The 25,348-nt window shown below is 35.4% G+C and overlaps 2 protein-coding genes across 2 annotated transcripts in view; both read right to left on the reverse strand.

Moving 5' to 3' along the window:
* HBS1L (HBS1 like translational GTPase) overlaps positions 1 to 10,879 on the reverse strand; it is a 59,223-nt gene extending 48,344 nt beyond the window's left edge. The window contains exon 1 of the mRNA XM_087817635.1: positions 10,792 to 10,879. The gene's annotated coding sequence lies outside the window, so the exon portion shown is untranslated. The remainder of the gene's footprint in view (positions 1 to 10,791) is intronic.
* LOC148093133 (uncharacterized) lies at positions 8,635 to 25,045 on the reverse strand. Its single transcript, XM_016204939.2, has 5 exons — positions 24,878 to 25,045; positions 21,359 to 21,424; positions 15,679 to 15,804; positions 11,998 to 12,192; positions 8,635 to 10,786 (listed from the first exon to the last, which is right to left on the reverse strand). The coding sequence occupies exons 1-5, from the start codon at positions 24,918 to 24,920 to the stop codon at positions 9,327 to 9,329; spliced, it is 1,890 nt and encodes a 629-aa protein (XP_016060425.1). The 5' UTR covers positions 24,921 to 25,045; the 3' UTR covers positions 8,635 to 9,326.
* Positions 25,046 to 25,348: the final 303 nt, after the last annotated feature.

Genomic DNA, 25,348 nt, shown 5'->3' on the forward strand with positions numbered 1-25,348 from the left:
AGAAAAAGGCTCAACAGCAATCAAAACTTAAACCTCACTTCTCACAATAATATTCATTTTGTCAAAACTATTTCTCTTTCAACTTATGTTGACTAATTATAAAATTTTAAACTATAAATAGTATAAGACTTTTCTACAAAGAATGTTTCTTTCAAACAATATACTATATAATAGTTCAAGCTCTGGGTTTTTTGTGGAATAACAAATAAGACTCTATGTTACTTAATTTTAGTTTGGGGAGTGTTTTCCCCCTTGGTTGATTTAAGGTGGCAAACAAAATATAATCAGAAACCTGCAAGACTGTACCAGAATTTTACTCCCTAAATATTCATTTGTTTAGCAGTCCATTCACATAAGTGTATGACAAAAGTATACGATAACCCATTCTAAGCTTACCTGTATTTGCTACTGGTGACTTTCGATATTATGTATGTTAACAAAATGAACCAAAACATTATCTAAATTAAGGAGACATATGAACATTTAATATATTATTTTAGAAATTAGAGTTCCAATTGACTACCATGATAAAAAGCTAATTTTTATATAAGTATTAAGTTCTTTCTAAAATATAAAAATATTGAAAATTCTCTAAATGAGTAATATAAGAGATTTCCTTCTAGACTGTTCAGTACAATGTCCTGATGAAGTCAGATTGATATGGATAGTGGAATCATTATACCTAAGCATCTAAACTTTTAAGACAAGGTCTGCCATATCCCATATCTAGAGAGAAATGACAAGCCTCTCAAATCAATCTAGTTTCACGGGTGAAAAAGGGATTTAGTCTTATCAAGTATCCTAGGAAAAGAATATCCAGTGAAAGAGACAAAGTAAAGGTGTTTCTATCCTATTTTATGTTTCTACCTTATTTTTCTCCCAGAGAGAGAGAGGGGATAAAAGAAAAGGTGATAAAAACAACAAGAGCCTGGCCAGGCATGGCTCAGCGGTTGAGCATCGACCTAGGATCCAGGCAATCGGGGTTCAATTCCTGGTCAGGGCACATGCCTGGGTTGTGGGCTCGATCAATGACTCTCTCATCATTGATGTTTCTGTCTCTCTCTCTCCTTCTCCTTTCCTCTCTGAAATCAATAAAGATATATTTTTTTAAAAAAACAGGAAGAAAAAAGTTCAAAAGTGTGTCAGCAGAGCTCATGAGAAATATGGAAGGGGAAGGGGTACTACTACAGAAATAAAAGCCACACTAGAAACAGCGGAATAGGCCCGGCCAGGCGTGGCTCAGCGGTTGAGCATCAACCTAAGATCCAGGCGATTGGGGTTCGATTCCCGGTCAGAGCACATGCCTGGGTTGCCGGCTCGATCTCCAATGACTCTCTCATCATTGACGTTTCTATCTCTCTCTCTCCCTCTCCTTTTCTCTCTCTGAAATCAATAAAGATATATTTTTAAAAAAAAGAAAAAAAAGAAACAGCGGAATAGGACTAGGAGCAATACAATAATAGAAGATGGTACGGCAATGTCTGCAAAGCCCTCTAGGAAGGAAAGAGGGACCAAAGAACACTCTCAAAACTATAAATTAATTTTATATAATCTTAAATAAAATATTAGCTGTGACAAAAAACACACAAAATTGCTGAGATGTTCTAAATGAAAATGACCGCAGCTGGCAAGCAGACATGTCTTCCTTGCAGGCTGTGCTGGACCTATCCCAGATTAGCACTGCTTTACCCTCTCCCATCCTCTTTGTCTATGGCTAATGTAAAATCCTTTCAGAACTACTTATATTGTCCCCCTGCCCTACTTGATGTCTGAAAATGCTGCAAAACTCCAGGATGATGGACATGTTGTCTTTCCTACCCAGCCACGCTGCTGGTGGTGTAGACTCCATTTCCCAAGACAGGTCTTTATTTGCTAGCAATGGCCTAATAAACTTCTTTTTTTAAAAAAAAAAAAAGGCTTTTGGCTGTGGAAGTTAAAATTTTTTTTGTTTAACAGCAAATAAGATCCATCATATTAAAAGAATAATCCATCATGACCAATTAGAATTAATCCAATATACAAGACTAGATCAATACTAGAAAATCTATTAAAATAATAGCTTAATATTTAACAGTGTAATGTCTAAAGCCTTTTGCATCTATGAAGACAGTATATTTTTCTCCAAAAATCTTCTGATAGCATTAAACATCTCAATAAAAATTACAATTGGATTTTTTCAGTAACTCAACAAGCTCTTCTTTCTAAAGCTCATATGGGAAAAAGAACCATGTGAAATAACTTGGGAAAACTATAAAATAACAAGAGAAAATAAGATAGCCTAGAAAGTAATAAAAACCTACCAGTAATAAAAAGCTACAGTAATTAAAAATACGTTATTAGCATGGAACAAAACAAAAAAAGAATCTCCCAACAGACAAAAGAGAGAGGGGAATCTAGTATATGTGAGAGATGGCATTCCAAATCAGGTTAAAAAAGAGAACAAATGTGTCACTGAACAAAATGTACAGTTAAAAAACCAACTATTAGAACAAGGAAGGATGGCAGCAGAGAAACTGAATCCCTAACTTACCCCCTAATGGCAGCAGCTGATCAAAGACAAGTATTTTTAAAACAAAAAATGAACCTGTTAAACACATTAGAAGAAACAAATAATTTTTTAAAAATTATACTGCAGTGGAATGGAACTTTGGGGAACCCCCCCCCGTAAGATTGATAAATTCAAAATATATTAAAATTAACAATTTGTCTTCTAATGACCTTGAAAAATGACAACCAGAAAAGGTATTTTCCATGCATATCACAAAATACTAATTGACTTAGCATTTAAATACCTAAATTAAATATAAATACATTAAATCTACACACATACATACATGCACACACATTTCTAGACATCATTATTAAATAAAACCAGCAGAAAAATGGGCAAAGATTAGGACCAGATAGTTCCAAGATAAAGAAATACAAATAATATAAGTATATGATAAGACAGCCTCACTCATTAATGAGCTATAAATGAGAAAATATTTTTCTAATTATTAGGTTAGCATAATACCAAAAAGAATAAGCATATCTGTGAGAATGTGAACAGAAACACTCATAAACTTGTGGGAAGGAAATTAGTAGTACTACGACCTCTATTAAGGACAATTAAGGCAGTATCTTTCAAAAATTTCAAAGTATATACTTTTTGACCTAGAAACTCATTTTCTAGAAATGTAGGATGTTCATTTTGGGGTCATTAGCAATAGCAACTAAGAACACTTAAAATGTTTATCAACAGCGCCTTTTTAGTGTACAGCCATATTATGGAATTCTACACAGCTTTTACGAAAAATGAGATTGATCTCTATATGCTGGTAAAAAAAGACTTGCAATAAATTATAAGTGATACAGATATAGAAGTGTCTGGTATCCTCCCATCTGTGTAAACATATTAACAATTTGTCTTCTAATGACCTTGAAAAATGACAACCAGAAAAGGTATTTTCCATGCATATCACAAAATACTAATTGACTTAGCATTTAAATACCTAAATTAAATATAAATACATTATATATATTCTTATATGTACAATATGCAAGTCAAGTTTCTAGAAAAGTAAAGAAATCATTTGCTTACAGATTTGTTTATAGCTTCCTATGGGGAACAAGACTGTGGGCCTGTATTACAAGTGAGACTCACTTTTTACTTTAAATCCTTTCCTACATTTATGCGGACATATTCTAAGCTGGGGATATAGCAGAGAACACATAAAACCCTTGCCTCTGTAGAAATTGCGTGGGGGATGAGGAGCAGTAGGGAGGCATAATAAACAAAAACAACTGTGTACACACACACACCCAATGACAGATGATGTAAGTGCCGTGAGGAACAATGAAGCAAGGTTACAAAGGAAAGGGACTACTTGCATGGGGGATGTATGATTTTTATGTGGGGTGGTATTAAAAGGAATACAGTGAAATACAGGTGCATATGAAGGTTTCCCTACCACAAGACTGGAAGTAAAGTGATATATAAACTACAACCTAAGAAGCAATTGGCTAGGGGGAGAAATAATGGTGGCGAGAGGGGGTGCAAAGCACACAAAACTCAGGTAGGTATTCTTGGGCAGGTTTGCGCAAGGGGGTACACAAACAGAAACCAGTTCATGAAAGGTTTTATAAAATAGCTTAAAGGGTTTATACAGGGGAATAGAAAATTAAAGCTATATTTTAGAAAGTGTTTTGGCGGAAATAAACAGAAAAGAAACCAATTAAATGTCTCAGTAACTTTGCCCAAAGCTAAGGGGCTTTATGGGAAGACGCAGCAATAAGGACAGAGTAGTGAGTCAAAAAACGTACAGTAAATCCTCGTTACTCGCAGATTCCAAATTTGCTAATTAACCTACTCGCTAAAATTTATTTGTAACCCAAAATCACCCGCGGCACTTTCACAGACAAGTGTAGAGGAACAAAATATTTGACATTCTCAGCTGAGGTCATACAAAGTAACACACTGCCTTGTTTCAGCTCTCATACTGCACACAACTGTCCTTTTCATGACCTGTTTAGTGCCACATTTTTGCACTGTGATTTTAGTTTGTAATTTTGCTGTTTCAAATGGCCTCCAAGAATAGTGCTGAAGTGCCATTTAGCGTCCCCAAGAACAAGGCAGCTGCAGTGTGCCTTACAAATACAAAATGTGTTAGATAAGCTTTGTTCAGGCAAGAGTTACAGTACTATTGGCCATGAGGTCAATATTAATGAATCAATAATATATAAACAATATATATTAAAATAAAGTATCTTTAAATAGATACACAAAATAAGGTTATGTATTAAATTGGTTGACAAAAATGTTGTGACGAGAGAATCACAGAATCTAACCCTGTACTTCGTGTAGGAGCAATGGTTCAGTATTTACACATTTCATTCAGTGTTCGCTAACTTACTACTTTATAAAATATAACCACCACAATGACAATCAACTGTTTATGTACACACATATACTTACTTACTTGCAAAGCAGAAAGAAGGGGACTGGTAATCAGTTATAAGAAGTAAATGAAGGAGAAGAATCAAGGATTATGTTAGCTAGGTTTCAGGATTAAGCAACTGGAAGATGGTTACAATTTAATAAAGATAGGAAACAGAGGAGCTGGGGCAGCTTGAACCAGGAGGGCAAAGACATCAGCTTTGAAGAGTGTAATGCCCTGTATGTAATAAATATACGCATGTGTTTAAGTACTCAAGTCCCCCACCCTTAGAGAGTAAAGAATTATATCTTTGTTCATCTTGGCATATCTCCTGCAACTAAATGATGCTTTCCTTTAAATCATATAATATAAACTAGGCATGTCAACACCAGAAATGTGCACTATATCAATTCTTTTACCTTCTTTACTGCCACCTTTGCAAGTATATTACTCATATTTACCATAATCTATAACAGTTTTTTTATGTAAGTCCTAAGAAGTAAAAATGTCAAAATAGGCCCAGAGACATGGATGCATGGAACAGACTGACAGATCTCAGAGGGAAGGGCAGTGGGGAGGAAGGGTGAAGGGGGGTGAGAGATTAACTAAAGATCTGTACACATGCACACAAAGCCCATGGACACAGACAATAGTGCGGTGAAGGCCTGGGGTGGGGGTGGGTGACAGGTGGAGGAGGGTAAAGGGGGGAAAATGGGGAACATCTGTAACACTGTCAACAATAAAAATAAATTTAAAAAATATGTATATAATTTTATCTTTTTGAAAGCAAGAAGTCTAAATGACAAATATCTTACAAGGAATTCTGCACAACCAGGTAGCTTGTTTTCTAATATGTTTACAGAAACATAAAGTACCTTCAGTATAAATTATTAAAACACCATTCTGAAATATCAAGCTTATATAAAAATTCTAATAGATAAATTGTGGTATGTTTGCATGCCTGATTTAAGAAAACCTCAGAATTATCATTTCAATGTAGCTTATACAAAAATGTACACATATACTCAAAAAGTGACATCTTTTTATACCCTAAAAACTAAAAATTACAGTATATATCTACACAGACTGAGCCTTATATAATTATAAAAGAAAACCAAAAAAGGTATTCATCTCAATCCCTGTCTAGTCAATATTATCTGTGTTTATAGATGTAACAGAAAACAATTTCTAGGCTACTACAAAACTGAATTTATACTTGTGTGAGCATGAAGCAAAAAACTGACACATAGTTCTTCCTGAATATACAATGTGTACTTGTTTATCTGCAATGGTCCACACAGAGATTTAAAAAGTAAATAATCATACGAGAATCTATTATTTTTCTTTATATTTATCTTAATAGTGCTTCCTTTTACATACAAAGAGAAGCACTGTATTAACTTCTTCTTTGGTGTGACAATTAGTTGCATGACCTCCCACTGAATACTAAAATTTAAATATATTAAATACTGGGAATAGTTTTTACTACTTATACGATAAGAAAAGGGGTGAAGGAAAAGTTCAAGAAAGAAGGATTAAAAGCCAAACGGAGAAAAAGAGGTTAGAATGCCAGTTTAGTAATCAGGAAATAGGAGAAAGGTAAAACAAAATAGGAAGTTAAGTGAAGTGTTCCATACAGAAGTGAAACACTAGTTCTTGGCAATCAATCAATGGTAAGAACCATAACCAAAAAAGCCAACCAAAGATTCAGAATGCAAAAGGACATCTATGAACATCAGATCTTTAAATAAAAAAATAAAAAAAAAAGTAAAACGGCAATTGTAAATGTCTTTTGCATTTTATATCATTTAGAATGTAATTATAATATTATTTCCATTCCTAAAGTAAAATATTAATGCGCTTGATCATAATGCAAATGAAAATGGCTTTGCACCTCAAAATTGATATTTGAACTGGGAAGCAAACCAAAAACAATTGGCATATCTGAGCTACCAACCAAGGCAGTAGGTGATAAACAGTAGCTGATGTAGAATATGCATTTAGTGTGAGTAATAATTATCACTAGGAATTTATCCATTAATAAGCAGGTCTCTTTTCCAAGGGCTAATGAAGAGTGAAAGAAGGGGCAGGAGGTTTTCTTGGTTCTCAAGACTGTGAGACTTCCCTAGTCAACAGGGCATACCATGTACACGCCTGACAGACCAGCAGCCAGGACAAGTAACAAAATAGGGAGACATTTAAAAATCATTATCTTCCCTACACTCTGTAATACAGAAATTTCCCCCTAAAATAACCTCATAAATGGTAGTTATAATCCTCATCAGCCAACAAAGGGAAATTTAGTTCACACTGTAAGATCTACTATGTGACTTGAAAACTGGTTTGTTTAAAAGAAGGTACCACACAGTTCAACTTCAATATGGGTTAAGTATTTGTGGATTCATGTGCAAAGTGGATCACATATGTAGCACTTAACTCTAGCAGGAATTATTGTCAGTTCCAAACAAACTCTTAGAACACAATTCACCTCTAAGTTGGAGACTGCCAATATATAAATCTAGTTGATGAGTCATACACTAAAAGGTCAAAATTACTAAAATGTTTGATCAAGGGCCAAAACTAGAAAAATAAAAATCAGCAGTTAGGGTAATTCAAACTTTAAAATCCATCATAAAGTATGTGATTTATATGATCTCCTAAGCATCAGTATGATGTGCACTGAAATACGTAATTAAAAATAAAACCTGAAGACATCACACGAAAGTGTTTGGTCAAGAACAATAAAGACATAATGCTGGTTTAAGTTTTCCCACCAAAACAGTGAATATAAGAACATCATACATAGCTGAAAAGACTGGAATGTCATTGTGCAAATAAATAGAAACTAGAAATACCAAAAAAAAGAATTTATCAAAAGCATAGCAAAATAGCTGCCAGAGAAAAATAATTTTTTTACTGGTAAAAGGCCAGCTATTTCATTTTCATTAAGAAATAGTATTTTAGCCCAGCTGGTGTGACTCAGTGGTTGAGTGTCAACCCATGCACCAAGAAGTTGCCGGTTTGATTCCTGGTCAGGGCACATGCCTGAGTTTCAGGCTTGATCCCTACTGGGGGCTGTGCAGGAGGCAGCCGATCAATGTTTCTCTCTCATTGACGTTTCTCTCTCTCCCCCTCTCCCTTCCTTTCTCTCTCTAAAATCAATAAAAACATTATTTTTTTAAAAAATAATACTTTAGATACTATTTTTTCCTGCAAGAAATAGTAATGTAATATCAGCATCCTCTTATGTAAAAGACCATAATTTCTATTTAGCAAATTTCCATGGTATTCCTGATGAGTAGAAAATATGAATTATAAATTCAAGTTGGTCAGATATGTTATCCTAAGCATCAGTAATTACTTTCATTCAACTGATTTCTTTCTCTAAGGCAGTAGTTCTCCAGAAGAAGTAACACATCAGAATCACAGCCCTCAGGGACTGGTTGACCATGTCTCAAGGGAAGCACAGTATCTGTTTTGAAAAGATTCTCCCAGTGATTCTGAATGCTAGGTGCAGGAACTGCTTTAAGGGAAGAATTACATAGTTGTACTGACTGAAGAGCTCTTATTTGGTCTGCTATGGCTGAAACTTAGATTGTAGCACACAAAGCTGTCAGTAGCAAAGAGGAAAACTCCACATTTCATTATTTATAGTAAAAAAGTTAAAGAGATCTGATAAAATTATTTATTCAAAGAACATGCAACCATACTTGAAAACTTTCTATATATTTATTTTGAAGTATGCATTTAGAACAAATGATTTTGAAAATGTATAAAAATAATTTATGTATTAATCCAGCTTCAATATTTACATGGTCCCTTAAAGGATTTTCATTTTGTATTTCAACAACATCCACAGTGCTCTTAAAAGTCAGGAACTTAAAGATTTTTCTAATAGAAAAATTTTAGTTTCACCTACAGAAAAATAACGGAACTAGGAATGATACCACTAATATTTTAAAATGTAATTCTGTTTCAGCTATGCTATGCCAATTATACGAAAAATCTTCATCACTAAACTATAATAATCCTAAATGGTAGCATTTTGTTTAAGAACAAAGCACAAAAATATCTATAAAAGAAACTATCTCACTGTAAAAAAGTTCAATGCTTCAAACAAAAATACTGTATCTGAGGTTTGATTTTACAATATCAAGTTTTCATATGCAATTTGTAAACATACACCCATTATAGGCTACCAACTTAAATAAAGTCATTTTATCACTTAAAAAGAGTAAAAACGAAATTTCAGTGCAAAAATACATATCAACTAAACTTAATTGACTTAAGACAATTTTAATATAAAAATAACAACTTAAATTCATAATATAAAGTCATCCTATTAAGACTTTAAATCAGTTTAAAATAAAAAGCTCTTCAACAGTTATCAAGTTTTCCTTTTTGTTACTATTCTCTAGTAAAAACTTTCTTTTGATTAGCTTTTACAATGTCATCAGGAGATGCTGATTTGAAGTCAAATGGTGTTATCGCTATAAGGGGACTTATTTCTTTGTCCTTTATGTCTTGAACTTGTCTACTATAAAGAAAAGTCTTATAAAGGTCAAGGGTGCGTCGCTTGCAGTTTTTCAATGGGTAACGAAGACACAGTGTTGAAGCAAAAGCTGAAGGTCTAGCAGCAAGGGCCTTGGTCCAAGACAAAGAAAAAGGTGGTTTCCTAGTCAGAGAGCCTTTATTGTTTTTCTTACAATCCTTAGCAGAAATGGAATGTTTCCCAAGCTTCGAACTCAAAACTTTAGTTGCTGGTGTTGGAGCAACTGATTGGTCTACTACAGATTTTGGAACAAAATCTGGGGTTTTTATAAGAATGCTAAGGTCAATATTTGAATCTCTTTCAGGTGACCTCATTTCAGATAAACTGAGCTTAAAGGAATCTTTCTTAATCTGAGAGTTGTCTATATCAATTGTTTCTGCAATCAAATCAGAAAGTGACAAATTCTCAAAGTCTCGTGTAGGAGAAGTTTTACGAAATGCCAAAGATGACAGAGATCCTGTTAATTCTGATACTCCAGTCGAAGACTGATACCGATTTGCTAGTTGTGAGAGGGGAAAGGATCCCAAACTTAGATCTGAAAAACTGGCAGATGACTGGTTACAAAGATCAGATAAAGTACAGCACTGACTCGGATTGTTTTCTTTATGGTCCTGAAGCAGTTCAGCTAGGGATGAAGTTCCACATTGGGAAAACTGCAAATTGTCATAATTCTTCGCACTTTGTTCAACTGAAGAAATGTTTCCAACTTCGGTCATTTTATGAGCATTTGAATTGTCAAGAGCCATGTTTTCCAATGAGCTAGTTAGGAGCAAAGGGTTATTTAAACTTTCTAAATTGCTTTGTACTGGAATGTTTTGCAAATCAGGTAGGGAATTATTTTGAATAAATAAAGAGTTACTCGGTGTCGTGTTCTTTATCATTAAGGATTTTAAATCTGGTATTCCTTTAAACACAGAATCATCTTTGAAAACACATTCAGATGCATGAGGTCTTACTACATCAGCATCTATACTCTTTGAAAGTAAACTTTCCAGACTATCTGTGGACGATAATCTGATGGATGGCTGACTTTTAAAAGAATCTCTTGGCATATCATCAATTAGTTCAGCTAGTGACAGCTCTTTTGTTAACTTACATGATTCTAGTTTCTTTTCACTTCTAGGCCTGTCAAGTTTCTTTTTTTTATGGAGTAAAAAGTGACTTGGTACAACTGAGGAATTACGATATAATCCACATTTTGCTACTGGACCAGGCAAATCAAATGGTTTGCTACTGCAATCCACATGGCTTGCAGACTGAGGACAAGAGCTTTGAATATTATCAGTTAAAACATCAGAATAAGATAATAAGACTCCTTACCTTACAAGAGCCATTCATTTTCAGATGAATAGGTTCACATATGCAGAAGACAGTCACAGCAACCAAAAGGAAACATGAAATGAGGCATTTAATTACTAAATGTTTCTTTTATGACATGAATAAAGTGACACTTGGCCATTATATAATAAAAAATGAACACTCTAAAAATGAATAATAAAAGAATTTTATCATCCTTTAGCTACCTTCATATTTTGTTCATTGATATATACAAATATAAGAACCAAGTTAATCAATGTTCTAATTTCCACAAATTGTATAATGTGAAGTTTTAACATACTTATAGTCAGGAATGTCTCAAATTTAAAATGTCTAAAAAAATGGAAAGAACTAGGTTCACCTTTTGTATTTTTAATGTATTAAAAACAAGTGAACACTACCCTATAATTTAACTTCTACAACGATCTGGAATAAGCTATTGATATAGATGACATATTACAGACACATTCCCATATTTGGTCAATTAAAAGTGCATCCTCCCAAAATTAAAAAAAAGTTTTTTTAAAGAAAATAAAAACCACTCTTATTTCATGGTAGCAGACTGCATTTAACTTTGTGGTGGCAAAAATATAGTCCTCAGCTTACAGGAAATATCAATCCAGTTAACAAATCATCATGTTCAAACTGACAGATCTCATACCAATTACTATGAAGGTATCTCAGTTCCCTTCTTATGTTGATTAAATTCCAAATTTAACCCCAAACTCTACAAACTTAAAATTAAACATCTGGCTATAAAATGCAAGAGTAGTATAATTATGATACTTAAGATATATAAATAAAACTAAATTACATTTATAAATACTATAAGCATACAGAGATTTCTTATTTTTACATTTTGTCGGGCTATTAATTTCCATCTCCTGACCCATTAGAGTTAAAAAACAACAACAGTAATTTAGAAGCTCTCTAAGCTACTAACAAAAAGCAAAAGTGTGTTGTCTTGTTTTTAACAGGATTTTATTTCCCCTATATCCTGTAGCAGGGGAAAGAAAAAAAAAAAAAGCAGGCTTTGACAGAGGGAACACAGCAATCAGTTTAAAAATTTGCAAACTAGAAAACCAACTCATAATAATCTAGAGTTATTGTAAAATGCAAAATTTTCTGTCCATTTTCCTTAACAGCTCAAGCAAATCAATGCCTATTTTAAAGCATTAACTGTAAAACTAAAAGAGAATAAAAGCATACCTTTTGCTGTCTTTCCTGTAGATATTGCTCCCTCACTCTTGACCTTCAAATTATGCATTTTATCTTGTTCTAGAACCATTGATAAAGCCTTCTGCACATCAAACTTGTTCTTCAGAACTGCTTCAATCAATATGTCATCTGGCACAGCATCTCCAAATACCCCTCTCATGTGATCAAGGCATGAATAAAGACGAGCTAGAACAGGCACCAATAATTAAAAGCTATATTAAATGGTGTCATGAAAGAACCCTCAATTTTCAAACCTGAAAGAATGTGAAACTATAATAGGATGTTCAACTCTCCTTTTTCCTCCAAACTTATTTATAATGATTATATTTTTATCCACAACATAACTATCTTCCCTTATGAAAGGAATAATTTCATTAAGAAATCAATGTAATTGTCTTCCAAATAACAATGACTAATGCTTGAAAAAATGTGAATTGTATACATTAATATCTATTTTCAATGATGATGATGTTTGCACTGATGTTTCACATGTGTACAAAGAGAGGGGTAGGTGTGAAAATATTTCTAACTTATTAGTGAACTCAGTTCATCACTAAGTGTATTTCCTAAAATTTCTTAAATTACTCCTACCTTAAGTTTCCTTTTAGGCTAACTTCAGTTTTCCCCTGCCAACTAAAATCACCCTTAATAACTCTTTAAAAATGGGCATTCCTTTTTTTTAATTAGTCATGAGCCACATACGACATATGGGTCAACAACGAACTGATAAATGACAGCGGTCCCATAAGATTATAATGGAGCTGAAAACTCCTATTGCCTAGTGACGTAGCTATCGTAATGTCCTAGAGCAAAGCGTTATTCATTTGTTTGTGGTGATGCTGGTGTAAACAAACCTACTGTGCTGCCAGTCATATAATAGTATAACACAAATAACTAAGTACAGTACATGATACTTGGTAATGACAATAAACTAGTATGTTACTGGTTTATGTATTTAATTTACGTTTTATCCTTACTTTAGAGTAGGTTTTTAACCAGTGTGCCACAAGAATTTTTAAAACATGCAACAGCTGACTATTTAGTCAGGGGCACATTGACCCCTTTTCCCTTAGATTGTCAAATAAAAAAATAAATGACAACAGCCAAAAGAGCAATAGCCATCTGGTGTAAATCAATCAAAAGTATACCTATTTTTTTTGTCCGACTGGCGAAAAACTTATTTTTCGGTGTGCCATAGAATTTTAGTAATTGGTTTGTGTGCCATGAGATGGAAAAGATTGAAAATCCCTGCTTTAGAGTGTGCTCTTCCTACTTATTAAAAAAAAAAAAAAGTTGCTATAAAACAGTATGCCATGTTATGCAGGCAGCAGCCTCATACATCTCATTTACCAAGTCTTAATTTAATCTCGTGTTTTACACAGTAACATGCTAAAAGGCTTATAACCGAAGAGCAAGAGGCATACAATACAGGCTAGGTGTATAGCAGGCAATTACAATCTAGGTTTGTGTAAGTGCTCTCTACGGTGTTCACACACCAATGAAATTACTTAACAATGCATTCCTCACAACATAACCCACTGTTTAGTAACGCATGACTGCGTTAAAAATAATTCCTCAAATATCTGGGTAATTCTGCTTTGCTTGAATCTTTTAGGCTAATAATCTATACTTGGAAAATACCATACCTATTTCATAAGTACATGAATTATCAAAACTGGAACAGAATACATACTGTAGCTAGCAACAGAATCTTTCTAATTAATTATAGCAACCATTTTCTACACATACACAAGGAACAGAAATATGGAGTCAGGCTGTCATGATTTATTTTTGTTTCGTTTTAATCCTCACCTGACAATATTTTTTCCATTGCTTTTTCAGATAGAGCGGAAGAGAGAGATAGAAACATCAATGTGAGAGAGACCCATCAGTTGGTTGCCTCCCACACTCACTCCCTAACTGGGGCCAGGGATCGAGCCGGCAACCAAGGTACATGCCCTTGGCCAGAATCAAACCCAGGACCTTTCGGTCCATGGCCAACACTCTAACCACTGAGCAAACCAGCTAGGGTTTATATCCTAATGCCACTTACTAGCTAGTGCAGCCTCAGCCAGTTTACTTCTCGTGTCTCATTTTCCTCACCTCTAAAATGAAGACAATAACTGGCCCACCTCATAAGGCTGCTGTGAAGATTGAATACGTTAATACCTGAACATTTAGAAGAGTACCCGGAAAGCGTTTAGTAAAGGTTAGCTATAATCATTATTATCATGCAATTACTTACATATGTCAGTAATGGGGCTAATTAACTTTCATTCTCAAACATAACTATGAATTTCGTACCCTCTTAATCATTCTGAGGCACAGGAGAAAAAGCATAAAACTTCTACTCTATTTCTACCCTCTCACCCCACAAAGACAACTATAACACTTTCTTCAAATATACAATCAGCCCTAGCCAGTATGGCTCAGTTGGTTGAGCGTCATCCTATGCACCGAAAGGTGGCCCATTGGATTCCTGGTCAGGGCATATACCCAGTTTGGTTTGATCTCAGGTCAGGATGTTACAGGAGGCAACCAATCAATGTTTTTGTCTCACATCAATGTTTCTCTTCTCTCTCTCTTACTCTCCCTTCCCCTCTCTCTCTAAAATAAAATCAATAAAAATATATATTATATACATTTTTTAAAGTATCTTTACCTTAAAAATACATGTATCTATGCAAATACTATTAAAGAGTTTATATAGTAGCTCCTCTATAAACTTTTATCCAGATTGTTAAATGTATTTGCAGTTGATGAAGAAATTTATTTTTATTCTTTATCTGTTGCTGCCCTTTCTGCTTTCTAATTTTATATTTTTGTGCTTTCTGTCCATTTTTCTTGGTTTGGTTAGCAAATGATATATACTTTACTGATTTATTCAATGATCAGCTATCAGATTCTTACATTTCCTCTTTCTGTTTTCAAAGTAATTGTTATCAATTTTCGATTTACAAACATTTATAGGAAAAAAGTCACACTTTCAAGAAAGAGCAAATCATCTCAGCTTTGCTAACTACCAACAGATGGCTTTCTATTATACCTGCCATTTTAGTTCTGCTACTCTGTTCCATCAATCTACGCCTTGATTGATATGTTTGAAAGCCAATATACAAATATCTTTGTTAAAATGTTTAAGAGAATTGAAAAGATGTAAACTCAGAACCAATGTCATTACCATTCATGAGTTCTATCTTGACACTTAATTTACATGGATATGACCCATCAGGAACTTGTATAGTATTACTTTGGACTTAAAATTTAAAATAAAAACAAACAAAAAACAGCCTCCTGGAATCTAATGTTTTGTGCAAGGAAATGGAACTTCTATAATCTAATCAGAAGCTCTTCATAGAGCATATGGAACAATAAGTATTACTAAAAGAAAATAAATCACTGAAGTTTCTCTTAAAAAGATGAGATGAAGATTTCAATAGAAAATTCCAGTTACTAAATAATATTTACACAATCAATTTTCAAATATAGTTTAACCATACTCTGCATAAAATATACTTAATAAAATGTAAATTTCCTTGAAAATATAAGATACATTTGTACCATTACTTTCCACAATCACTATCATGAACAATCACAATACAACTGATAAGTTCTGGTATATTGATTATTAGTAATTTTCAGATAAGAAACACAGACTACTTTCTACTATACCTTGATCAAGTTCACTTAGCTGATGGTTCAAAAGAGAATTGGAGGATTCTTTCAGATCTTCATAATCATATTCTTCTACAGGCTCAACAATAGGTTTGTCACGTCGTGAATAAATAAACTGAGCAGCTAGAATATAAAATAAAGAATGCTTTTATACAGTCATTTCTCATTAACTTTTTATTTTTTTACAAAAGTTAAAGCAAAAATTAGGATTCTGGTGTAGTACCTATATCCATTTATCTACATTCTGTAATAATGGATAAAAACATATCATACCCCAAATCCTTCTCAAATGTCCTTATTAACTATTCATTAGCCTCTTACAATCATTTTCCTTCTTTCCTCCTATCTCCAAAACCATTCCCCTGAGCTTACTTTCTCTACAGTTTTCAAAACCTACCTTTCTACCTTTCCTAGTAATCTCATCCTTGCCTACTACTCTATCTTCCTTAAAACTTTCTCTTCTTTGGTACAAATACTCCAAATCTCTTATCAAACTTGCTTATTTGCATAATTTAAAAAATACTACAAACAGACTAGGTTTTCAATTTCCAAGAATTGCTAATTTGCTTGAACCCAAGAGTTGACCAAAATCATCGGCCTTAACTTTTGAACAACTCAGACTTTCAATCATACACCGATACTGTATACTACTGTCATATACCTCGCTTTGACTTTCAGACATCAGTCTCTACTACTCTGCAGTACTGGCACAATGTCATCACTCAATATGTAACTGGATATTATATATTTCATTAAAAGGAGGAAAGACAAAACATCAAAGTGCCGATATATGCCAGAGTATCACATACAAAATACAAGTGAGCAAAGAAGAAAATCAGCATGCATGCCCGAAGTGTTGACTCCTCTGCCTTGACTGGATGCCCACTGAACTCAATTCTTAGAGACTGTGCTCAATTGCAAAAGGAACAAAATTAAAGAATAAGTAAAGAAGGATAGAAATATCAATACAATATTCTTTTATATTATTGAGCTTTCTGGAAGAGTATGTGACATGTAAGTCTCTTGACTTTTGTGTATATTTTCAGGAAGTCACTATCTATGAAAATAATGAAAACGAACTACATTCAATACATACCCATAATGCATATGTAGACAATAGATAATATTATGGCTTATGTGTAAAACTTATACTCAGAACGCCATGGCATAAATGCTATCTGTTCGTAGTATAAATCAATGATAGCGTTATAGATGAGCAGGAAGGCAAAAAAGAAAAATGTAACGGCATGTGGCTCAGTTGGCTGGAGCACTGTCCCGTACAGTGAAAGGTTGTGGGTTTGCTTCACAGTCAGGGCACGTAAGGAGGGCAACCAATTGATATTCTCTCTCGTGATGTTTCTGTTTCTCTCTCTCTTCCCCTCTCTCTAAAATCTATAAGCATACTCTCGGGTGAGGGTTAAAAAAAAAAAAAAAAAATCAATCTTCCTAAAAGGGAAAAAAGCTGTAACATTCAGAAATCACCCTTTCATCAGGAAAATTGTTCTTAGTTTAAAAAAAAAAATACATTTGCTGATGCATTTTACAAATTCCTACTAACTGAAAAAGTAGTTCAACTATCAGAACTCATTAGATCCAGAATATGATTATCCCTTCAATGACATTAGCTGCTTCTTTAAGAAAAGTATCCTTCTGAAACTATTCATTTTCCATTAAAAATCACTTGGAAAATATACCACTAAAAAGAAAAGTTTCTAATATGTTATTGCTATTTTATACAGTCAGGTATGCTTAACAACAGGGATACATTCTGAGAAATGCTCATTAGGAGATTTCATATGCGAACATCAGAGTGTACTTACACAAACCTAGATGATATCGCCTAAGCTTTACGGTATACCAGCATCGTATCTGTGGTCGGTCATTGACTGAAACGTTGTTATGTGGTGCATGACTATACATGTTTTGAAAAATTAAAAAAACCCAAAACCACATGCTTGAGTTAATATACCAATTTGTCAGAGAAGAAACTCAAAACCATTTATCTCTTGCTTTGATAAAGTCAGTTGCCCTCTTGGTGTGTACAAAAGTAACTCTCAAGAGAGTCAATTGTCCTGGATGTGAACCACAAACAAGACACACTTCAAGGACTGTGAGAGATAAGAGTAAATTCTTACCTTAAGAAAACTAGGCCATAAATGCAAATCTCAGAAAAACACTCTCAGAATGCCTAACCTTGTGTGCTCTTAGCTCATTTCTCATGATTAAGCATGATTTATCCAGATAAGAATAGCTAAATGAATGTATTAATCTATAATATTAAGACGTTTGTCAGTAGTCCCTCTCTCTCTGAAGGTTTTCACCCCTGTGCCAGCTATACTCAACCAATTTCCAAGGCCTATAGACCTTAACACCTGTAATGATCTCTTGAGCCTATTTCCAAATCCAATGCTGTCACTTTGGTCCTAAACAAATGGTTCTCAAAGCAAGTCTCAGAATACCTTGGAGGTTTCTTAAAACAGTAGTTATACTCTACCCTCAGTTTTTGATTCTGGGGTGGGGCCAAGAATTATTTTTCTAACAAATTCTCAAGTCAAGTGATGCTAATGGTACATGGACATTTTGAGAACACTGGCTAAAATATCCTCACCTCTTCTAGGTCAGTATAATAATCTCCTAACTAATCTACCTACATTTACTCATGTACTGCCTTCAATCCAGTCTCTACTATGTAGAAGACGTTGTTTTCCTTAATCTCCTATCTAATTATTAAGCTGTATCATCTTCCCAGTTTCATGAATGTGACATGCTCTCTACTGCACTTACAATATGAGTGATCAAGTCAGTGCTACCGGACATCACTGTCACCTGTCAACTGTGATAAGGAACTGTAGGAGCCCAAGAGTATTATCCCTAATCTCTACGAAATGTGGTCTTTTGAACCCCTGAATGAGCTTTAAATAAATGCTGATTAAGCCACCTCTCCACTTCTAATCAGCCTCCTTTCTTTGTTTTGTGATGCTAGGGTTGAAGTCTATGCAAAGCACATTTCTTTGACAGCTGGCTCCCTTTTAGGACAAGCCAACAGGCAGATGCTACAGGAAGACTGGAAGGCTGGAGGAGGAGAACACATGCTCCTTTCCTTTTCGCTTCTTATCCAGTCACTGTCACCCCAGCAACACTTCACCTTAAAGAAGCAGTTTGTTCCGTAACAACAATTACTAGCAGTTTCCACTTTTCCCGAACTCCCAGAACCAGCTCAACATGACCCCCACCTTTATCCTCAGACACTATGATCAGCCAGCTGGCTAGAGCTGCCTCTTCAAAGGCTCATCCCAGCTTCATAGGTAACCTTCGGAGACACCAGTACCAGCCATGCAATGTCCCTCTCCTCAGAGGTCTGAGTCCCAGCTCCACAGTACCTCCTCAGAACTTCAAAGGCAAAGCAACCAAGCAGAACCCCCTCATATGTCTAAGTCCCAGCTCCCAGGAGCTTCTCCACAAGCTTCTAGAAGGTTGGTTTCAACCTCATCCATTGGTTCCACTAGGAACTAGGGTGGTAAATGCTTCCTGAAGTTACTACCTCCTTGATACTTTGGTTGCCCTTTTTGCATTTTTTTGCTCTCCAATACCTAGTTAACAACTTCTTATATTAAATTCTCTCTGGAAAAATAACTGATGAAATTTCTGTCTAACAGGATACTGAATGGCAACAGTGTTAACATTAAAGGAAAAGAAAAACGGCCTGATTACTTAGGCTACAGGGGGAAAGTATTATAAAAAGCCAACCCTGGTGCGGTGGCTCAGTTGGTTGGAACTTCCTCCCATACACCATAAGGTCTCAGGTTCCACTCCCAGTCAGGGCACATACCTAGGTTCCCATTCAATCCGCAGTTGGGGCGCATATAGGAGGCAACCGATCGATGTATCTGTCACATTGATGTTTCTCTTTCCTCTCCCTCTCCCTCCCTACTCCTCCCTTTCTAAAAAAAAAAAAAAATTTATTTTAAAGAGCTAGATGTATTTCAGAGTAACAAGAAAAAATGATGGTAGGAAGAATAGAAGTACTAAGACAACTTCTAGAGGACTTATGGCTTTATAAAGAAATGGGAATTCTGCCTGGCCAGGCGTGGCTCTGTGGTTGAGCATCGACCTAGGATCCAGGCAATCAGGGTTTGATTCCCAGTCAGGCACATGCCCGGGTTGCGGGCTGCAGCCGATCAATGACTCTCTCATCACTGATGTTTCTTATATCTCTCTCCCTCTCTCTTCCTCTCTCTGAAATCAATAAAGATATATTTTAAAAAGAAAAAAAAAAAAAGAAATGGGAATTCTAAAAAGACAGAAGAGACATTCTGGTCTAAAAGTGGTACAGGTTTAAATAGGGGTAGAGAAAGGCAGGAGGAGGTAAAAGGGGGATAAATGGTGATGGAAGGAGACATGACTTTGAGTGGCGAACACACAATATAATATACAGATGATGTATTATAGAATCGTATACCTTAAACCTATATAATTTTATTAAACAATGTAACCCCAATAAATTCAATTTATAAATAAACAAACAAACAAGTAAACAAATAATAAAAGTGGTGCAGGTTTACAGGACAGCTCAGGTTTATGGGAAAGCTCAGGATTTACAGAACACCTCATCAGACCACAGTATTAAAGGAAAGGCAGACTTTGATGAAAATGTTAATCACATTAAACCTTTAAACTTGTGGAAAATTAGTTTTATGAATTATATTTATTCTGTACCTAACTATATTTAATTATACCCCCTTTTATGGCATAGTAAAATTAGCAGGACATTTTAACTAACTGTTTACAGAGTAGATTGAAATATGAAGACAGACATATTAATAGAGAAATTAGTGAAAGGAGAGTCTGGATCAAAGATTCAGTATTTGCTGGAAAGAACACGTGAATGTTTTCTTTATACAGTGGCAAAGAAGAAAACTTTCAGCAGATTAGACAGATGAAGCTCTCACGTGGAATCCCACAGGAATGTGAACTCTAAATGACTCTATGGCTCCATAAGAAGTCAGAACTACATGTATCTGGTTTATTTACCAAAGTGTGTAACAGTAGATAAACTAAAGTATCATACAAAGGGAACTCTATGTACAACACCTGAATGTTTCTAATAATCAAAAAATTCCTAAGAATATATAACAGCTGTCTGCCTTCAGACATTTTAGTTTTAGATAAAACTACCATTTTAGTACAATTTAGATTAACTGCATGTTGCAAAGAACACTGGAAAAGCCAGTTTACAGAGTTTTCTTCAAATTGTTCAAAACTAAATGATGAAATCAAAACTTTAAATTCTATTCACGGTAAAGAAATTATTTTATACACCTTTAGAAGTTAACATATAATTATCTTTTTAAATGTTATATAAGTCTTATGGAACACTCTAGTCACAGAATGACACTAATGCTTTTTAAAAAATATATATATGTATTGATTTCAGAGAGAGGAAGGGAGAGGGAGAGAGAGATAGAAACATCAATGATGAGAGTCATTGATTGGCTGCCTCCTGCACGCCCCCAACGGGGATCGAGACCACAACCAGGGCATGTGCCCTGACTGGGAATTGAACCGCAGTCTCCTGGTTGACAGATTGATGCTCAACCACTGTGCCATACCAGCTAGGCCTTACTTAACATTTTTAAACACTCAAATAATGAAAATCAAATTATTTTTTAAAATTCACCTGTTGATGGAGAAATACAATAATCATCCTCTACGGACTGGCCATACAGATCATCATCTTCGAAATCTAAAAAAAAAAATCACAAGAGATCAATTCATTTACAAGTCCTTCTTATATTCTTAGTTATTAACGAGAAAGCATCTGAATTCTTTCCAAAAGAAATTAAATTGTTCATCAAAATTAAAGGAACCTGGAATGTCCACTTTCCAAAAAATTCCAAAAATTTTATCTACGAAGTAGGTTTTTACTGACTTTCTATATTTATACACTTATAGAAACACACATGGTTCTTCAGTTTTTAAGCCAATTGGGTTTTATCAAGCCATTCCAATTTTTTCACCTCATGTGATCAAAAAATAACAATCCCACAGACCACATACTTGAACTGTCTTTCCAGTGCTGACAAATATCCAAAATAAAATCCACCCTTTTTTTTTTTCACTGAATTCCCTTTAAAACAAAACCATTTATTTTTCATACAACTAACTAGCACAGGGTATATAAAGCAGTTTGTCTTCAAGGTCATCTCTATAAAAACCGGCTTATGCTAAACTCCCTTGAGGTCACTCTGCTTGGGCTAAATGGCCTTTTGTACTAACTAGAATATGTTTTTCAATCAAATTTTCCTAAGGCTGTTTCCTCCTCTTGGTTAAGGTTCTCACTCAAATGTCACCGATTTGCAGATGTCTTCCCTGACCACTCTGGCTAAAAAGCAGCAAGATCCCCTGCCAATTTTACTTTCCAACATACTCCTCCAATTGAAAGTCTTCAAAGCACTATACCTGTTTCACTCCATGAGACCATAACCTTCTTCAGGGCAAGACTCTGTCTAGCCAACTACCTGGCACATGTTTGGCACTAAATTAATGCTTGTTTTATGATAAATTAATGAATCAAACAATTTAAAACTAAAAACCCACAAAGAACATAAATATGTTTGCATAAAGTATTTATTTATTCATTCGACAAATACTAACACCATGTCAGGGAATATAAGGGACATTTGGGGTACAACAGTGAGTGACAAGCACATTCCCAGGTCTCTACAAACCTAAAATCTAACAGAGAACAGACCAGAAAATGGGCAATTTACAAAACCATATGACAAGTGTTTGACATGAGAAATACAGAGTTATTGGGGAAAACACATATGAACAACAAAAACAGAATTGGGAGTGGCTAGGGAAAGATCCCAGGAATATAATACTTAAACCAATTCCAAAGGAGAGTTTGCTAGTTTCTGAGGGTATTCATGAGCAGGAACCCATGTTCAAAAGCTGAAACCAAATGTTTATGGGGGAGAAAATAAATAAATAAATGCTACTACAGGATTAACATACATAAGTCAATAAATTAGATCATAATCCTGAGTTAATAATAAATCATTAGCAAATAAAGAGCCATTCACAAAATAATACTTTTAGATATAAAAAACAAGAATCTTTTTTATTAGTTTTTCAATATTGAAATTGACCCAAAAGTACCTCTATATACAAAGATAAAGAGAATTCTTTCCTGGGATTTTTGTAAAGCAGTTCTTTTCTTCAACAAAATTTTGGGAGTATTTACTTCCTGCAAGCAATGTGGCAGCTACTGAAGTAAATATCAAGCGAGGACTTCGCCTTCCCAGTACTTTTGTATTAGCAGCTAAAGCAGTCATGTAAAGTGCTATTCAATTTACAAAGAACACAGTGAGAGTTAAATAGAAGAACCAATAGGTTTTGGAGCATAAACTGTCTAACGAAGTTGTATTAGTGTTGAGAATTTTTAAATTATTATTCTGAGAGTGCAAGAGAATGCTTAACTGGGAAGAAGAGAAATATACTGGACCCTTAAAATGAGTAGAAAATTATATAAGCAGGAAAAGGAGATGAACCTCCTATGCTATAGGAATAGCTTGTTTATGATGTCATCAACTGTTCCAAAGAAACATGACAATCCAACCTAGAGTTGCCAAGGTTAAAGGATATTTAACACCCACTCCCTCAGGCCAATCACTTCTCCGGGAAGCTTTCCCTCACATGGAAATCCTACTCAAACTCCTCCAACCCACTCTCAATAAGGTGCTCTTTCTTACATAGCTTCCTTGGAACTCTGTGAGTACTTTTTGTAGCATCTCATATCTAATCATCTGTTACTTGTGTATCTCCTGCTTTAGACTCCCTCAAACATCTTACTATCGGTTTCCAGAGCTTAGTACAGTACTGAAAAAATTCAATTAATGAAGAATAAGCACCCAATTAATGTTGGTTGAGAAAATGATGTTTATTAAAGAAAAAAAATGTATTAATTAGGCCTACTCATGTCTTTTATAGCCTATCTGCAAAAATACCTCCAAGGCTAAAGTCATTTCCAGGTAACTGATCCACATGCAATATTTACATCCACTGCAATACTTAAAACAGCCTCCATTCAGAAGTGAACACCAGGAACCTAACATTTGCAAGGCTGACTGAGTCACAGTCTCCCAAGCGCAGCACAGGATTACCCTCCACCATGGTTAGAGCACACTGATGTCCCACAACAATCTGCTGGGAGTGCCAGTAATAACCACCAGCATATTAAGCATACTACATGCTCTGCACTTTACCAAGTAATGGGTCTTTATTCCTCTTCTGCACGCCATCATAATTGTCTATAATTTTAATTTGTATGATATTTAGTGCGGCCCATACTTATCCGCTGCATTGAGATGTCCTTGTACTAAATTAATTCTAACTTCTTTTAAACTCCTTAGAGAACATTCATATACATTTTCTTTCATTTCATTTTTTAAAATCAGTAAGTCCTTTCCGAAACCCTTTTTCTTCTATTACTGCTTTTTTTTCCATTCCAAAATGCACTTATATTGAGAATTAACTACCAACCAAGAATTAAGTATACACCTAAGTTCGTCTAATCGACTTACTCTTTGGGCCTTTTTAATATATACCTTTTCTACGCCCCCTAAATTTCCAATTTAACTTGAAACTCATATAAAATAAATTAACCAGTTAACTCAAGCCAGAGTTAACTCTGCACTAAATACGTATGAAAACACAAGATTTACCACGTAAATCTAACACTGTTAGAACAGCTGAATGTAACCATTAAGTCGATCCGTGCTTTACAAATAAGCAACGTTTCATGGGCATTTTTGAAAGAGGGTTGGGGAGTTGGGAAAAGGAGCCAGAAGCAGGCAGTGTGTGCCCGACCTGGGAGGAAACAATGAGAGAGGTGACAATGCTTAGGTGCGTCAATACCACCGGGTCCCAACCAAGCCACAGTCCTTCCCATATGACGCCGTACAGCACCTCCCCTGCCCTAAATAAAATCAGTCCTAGAGAGCAGAACTCACGACGGAAAACAACGCCACTCTCTGGCACGCAGATGGCCTATTATTCTCTCCTACTGAGCCTCCTCTGAATTCCAGGCTGGCACCACTGACGAGGAACTCACACATCCAAGCGGCTGCCTACATAAGCTGGGATCCCGGCCGGCACGGAGAAAATGACAACCCGGCATAAGCCTGCCACCTACCTTCGTCGTAGTTATAGCCTCGAACATTCCGATGCCGGGCCATGGTGGCGAAGAGGGCGTTCGCCACAGCCCCTTACAAAACACCCGCTCAGAAACTGAGGAGGCGCCAACCGCGGCCTGGACAACACCTAAACGCCATTTTGGCTTCCGACAGGCTCCGCGCCGAGCGCCTGCGCACGTCAGACGTCTTGTCGGCGCGCCGCGCGACGGCGACCTCTCAGGGTCACCCGCCTCACGGGGACGCATGCGCACTCGCGCGGACTGGGGGCTCCGTTTTGCGCGGCCCCTCCCACAGGCAGGTTGACTGACAGGCGTTCCAAGGAGGCGGAATTCCACTGCTCGCAAGTTGTTGATTTGGACCAGCAGTTGCTAGGGAGTATCCTGACCTACGCCCGCCTTTCAGATTATTTTCCAAATGTGGTTTCTGACAATCTAGTGAAAAAGTTGGCTGTGTGCTGACTAAGAGACAGC

Source organism: Miniopterus natalensis, chromosome 5, assembly GCF_054644295.1.
Source record: "Miniopterus natalensis isolate mMinNat1 chromosome 5, mMinNat1.hap1, whole genome shotgun sequence".
NCBI lineage: Eukaryota > Metazoa > Chordata > Mammalia > Chiroptera > Miniopteridae > Miniopterus > Miniopterus natalensis.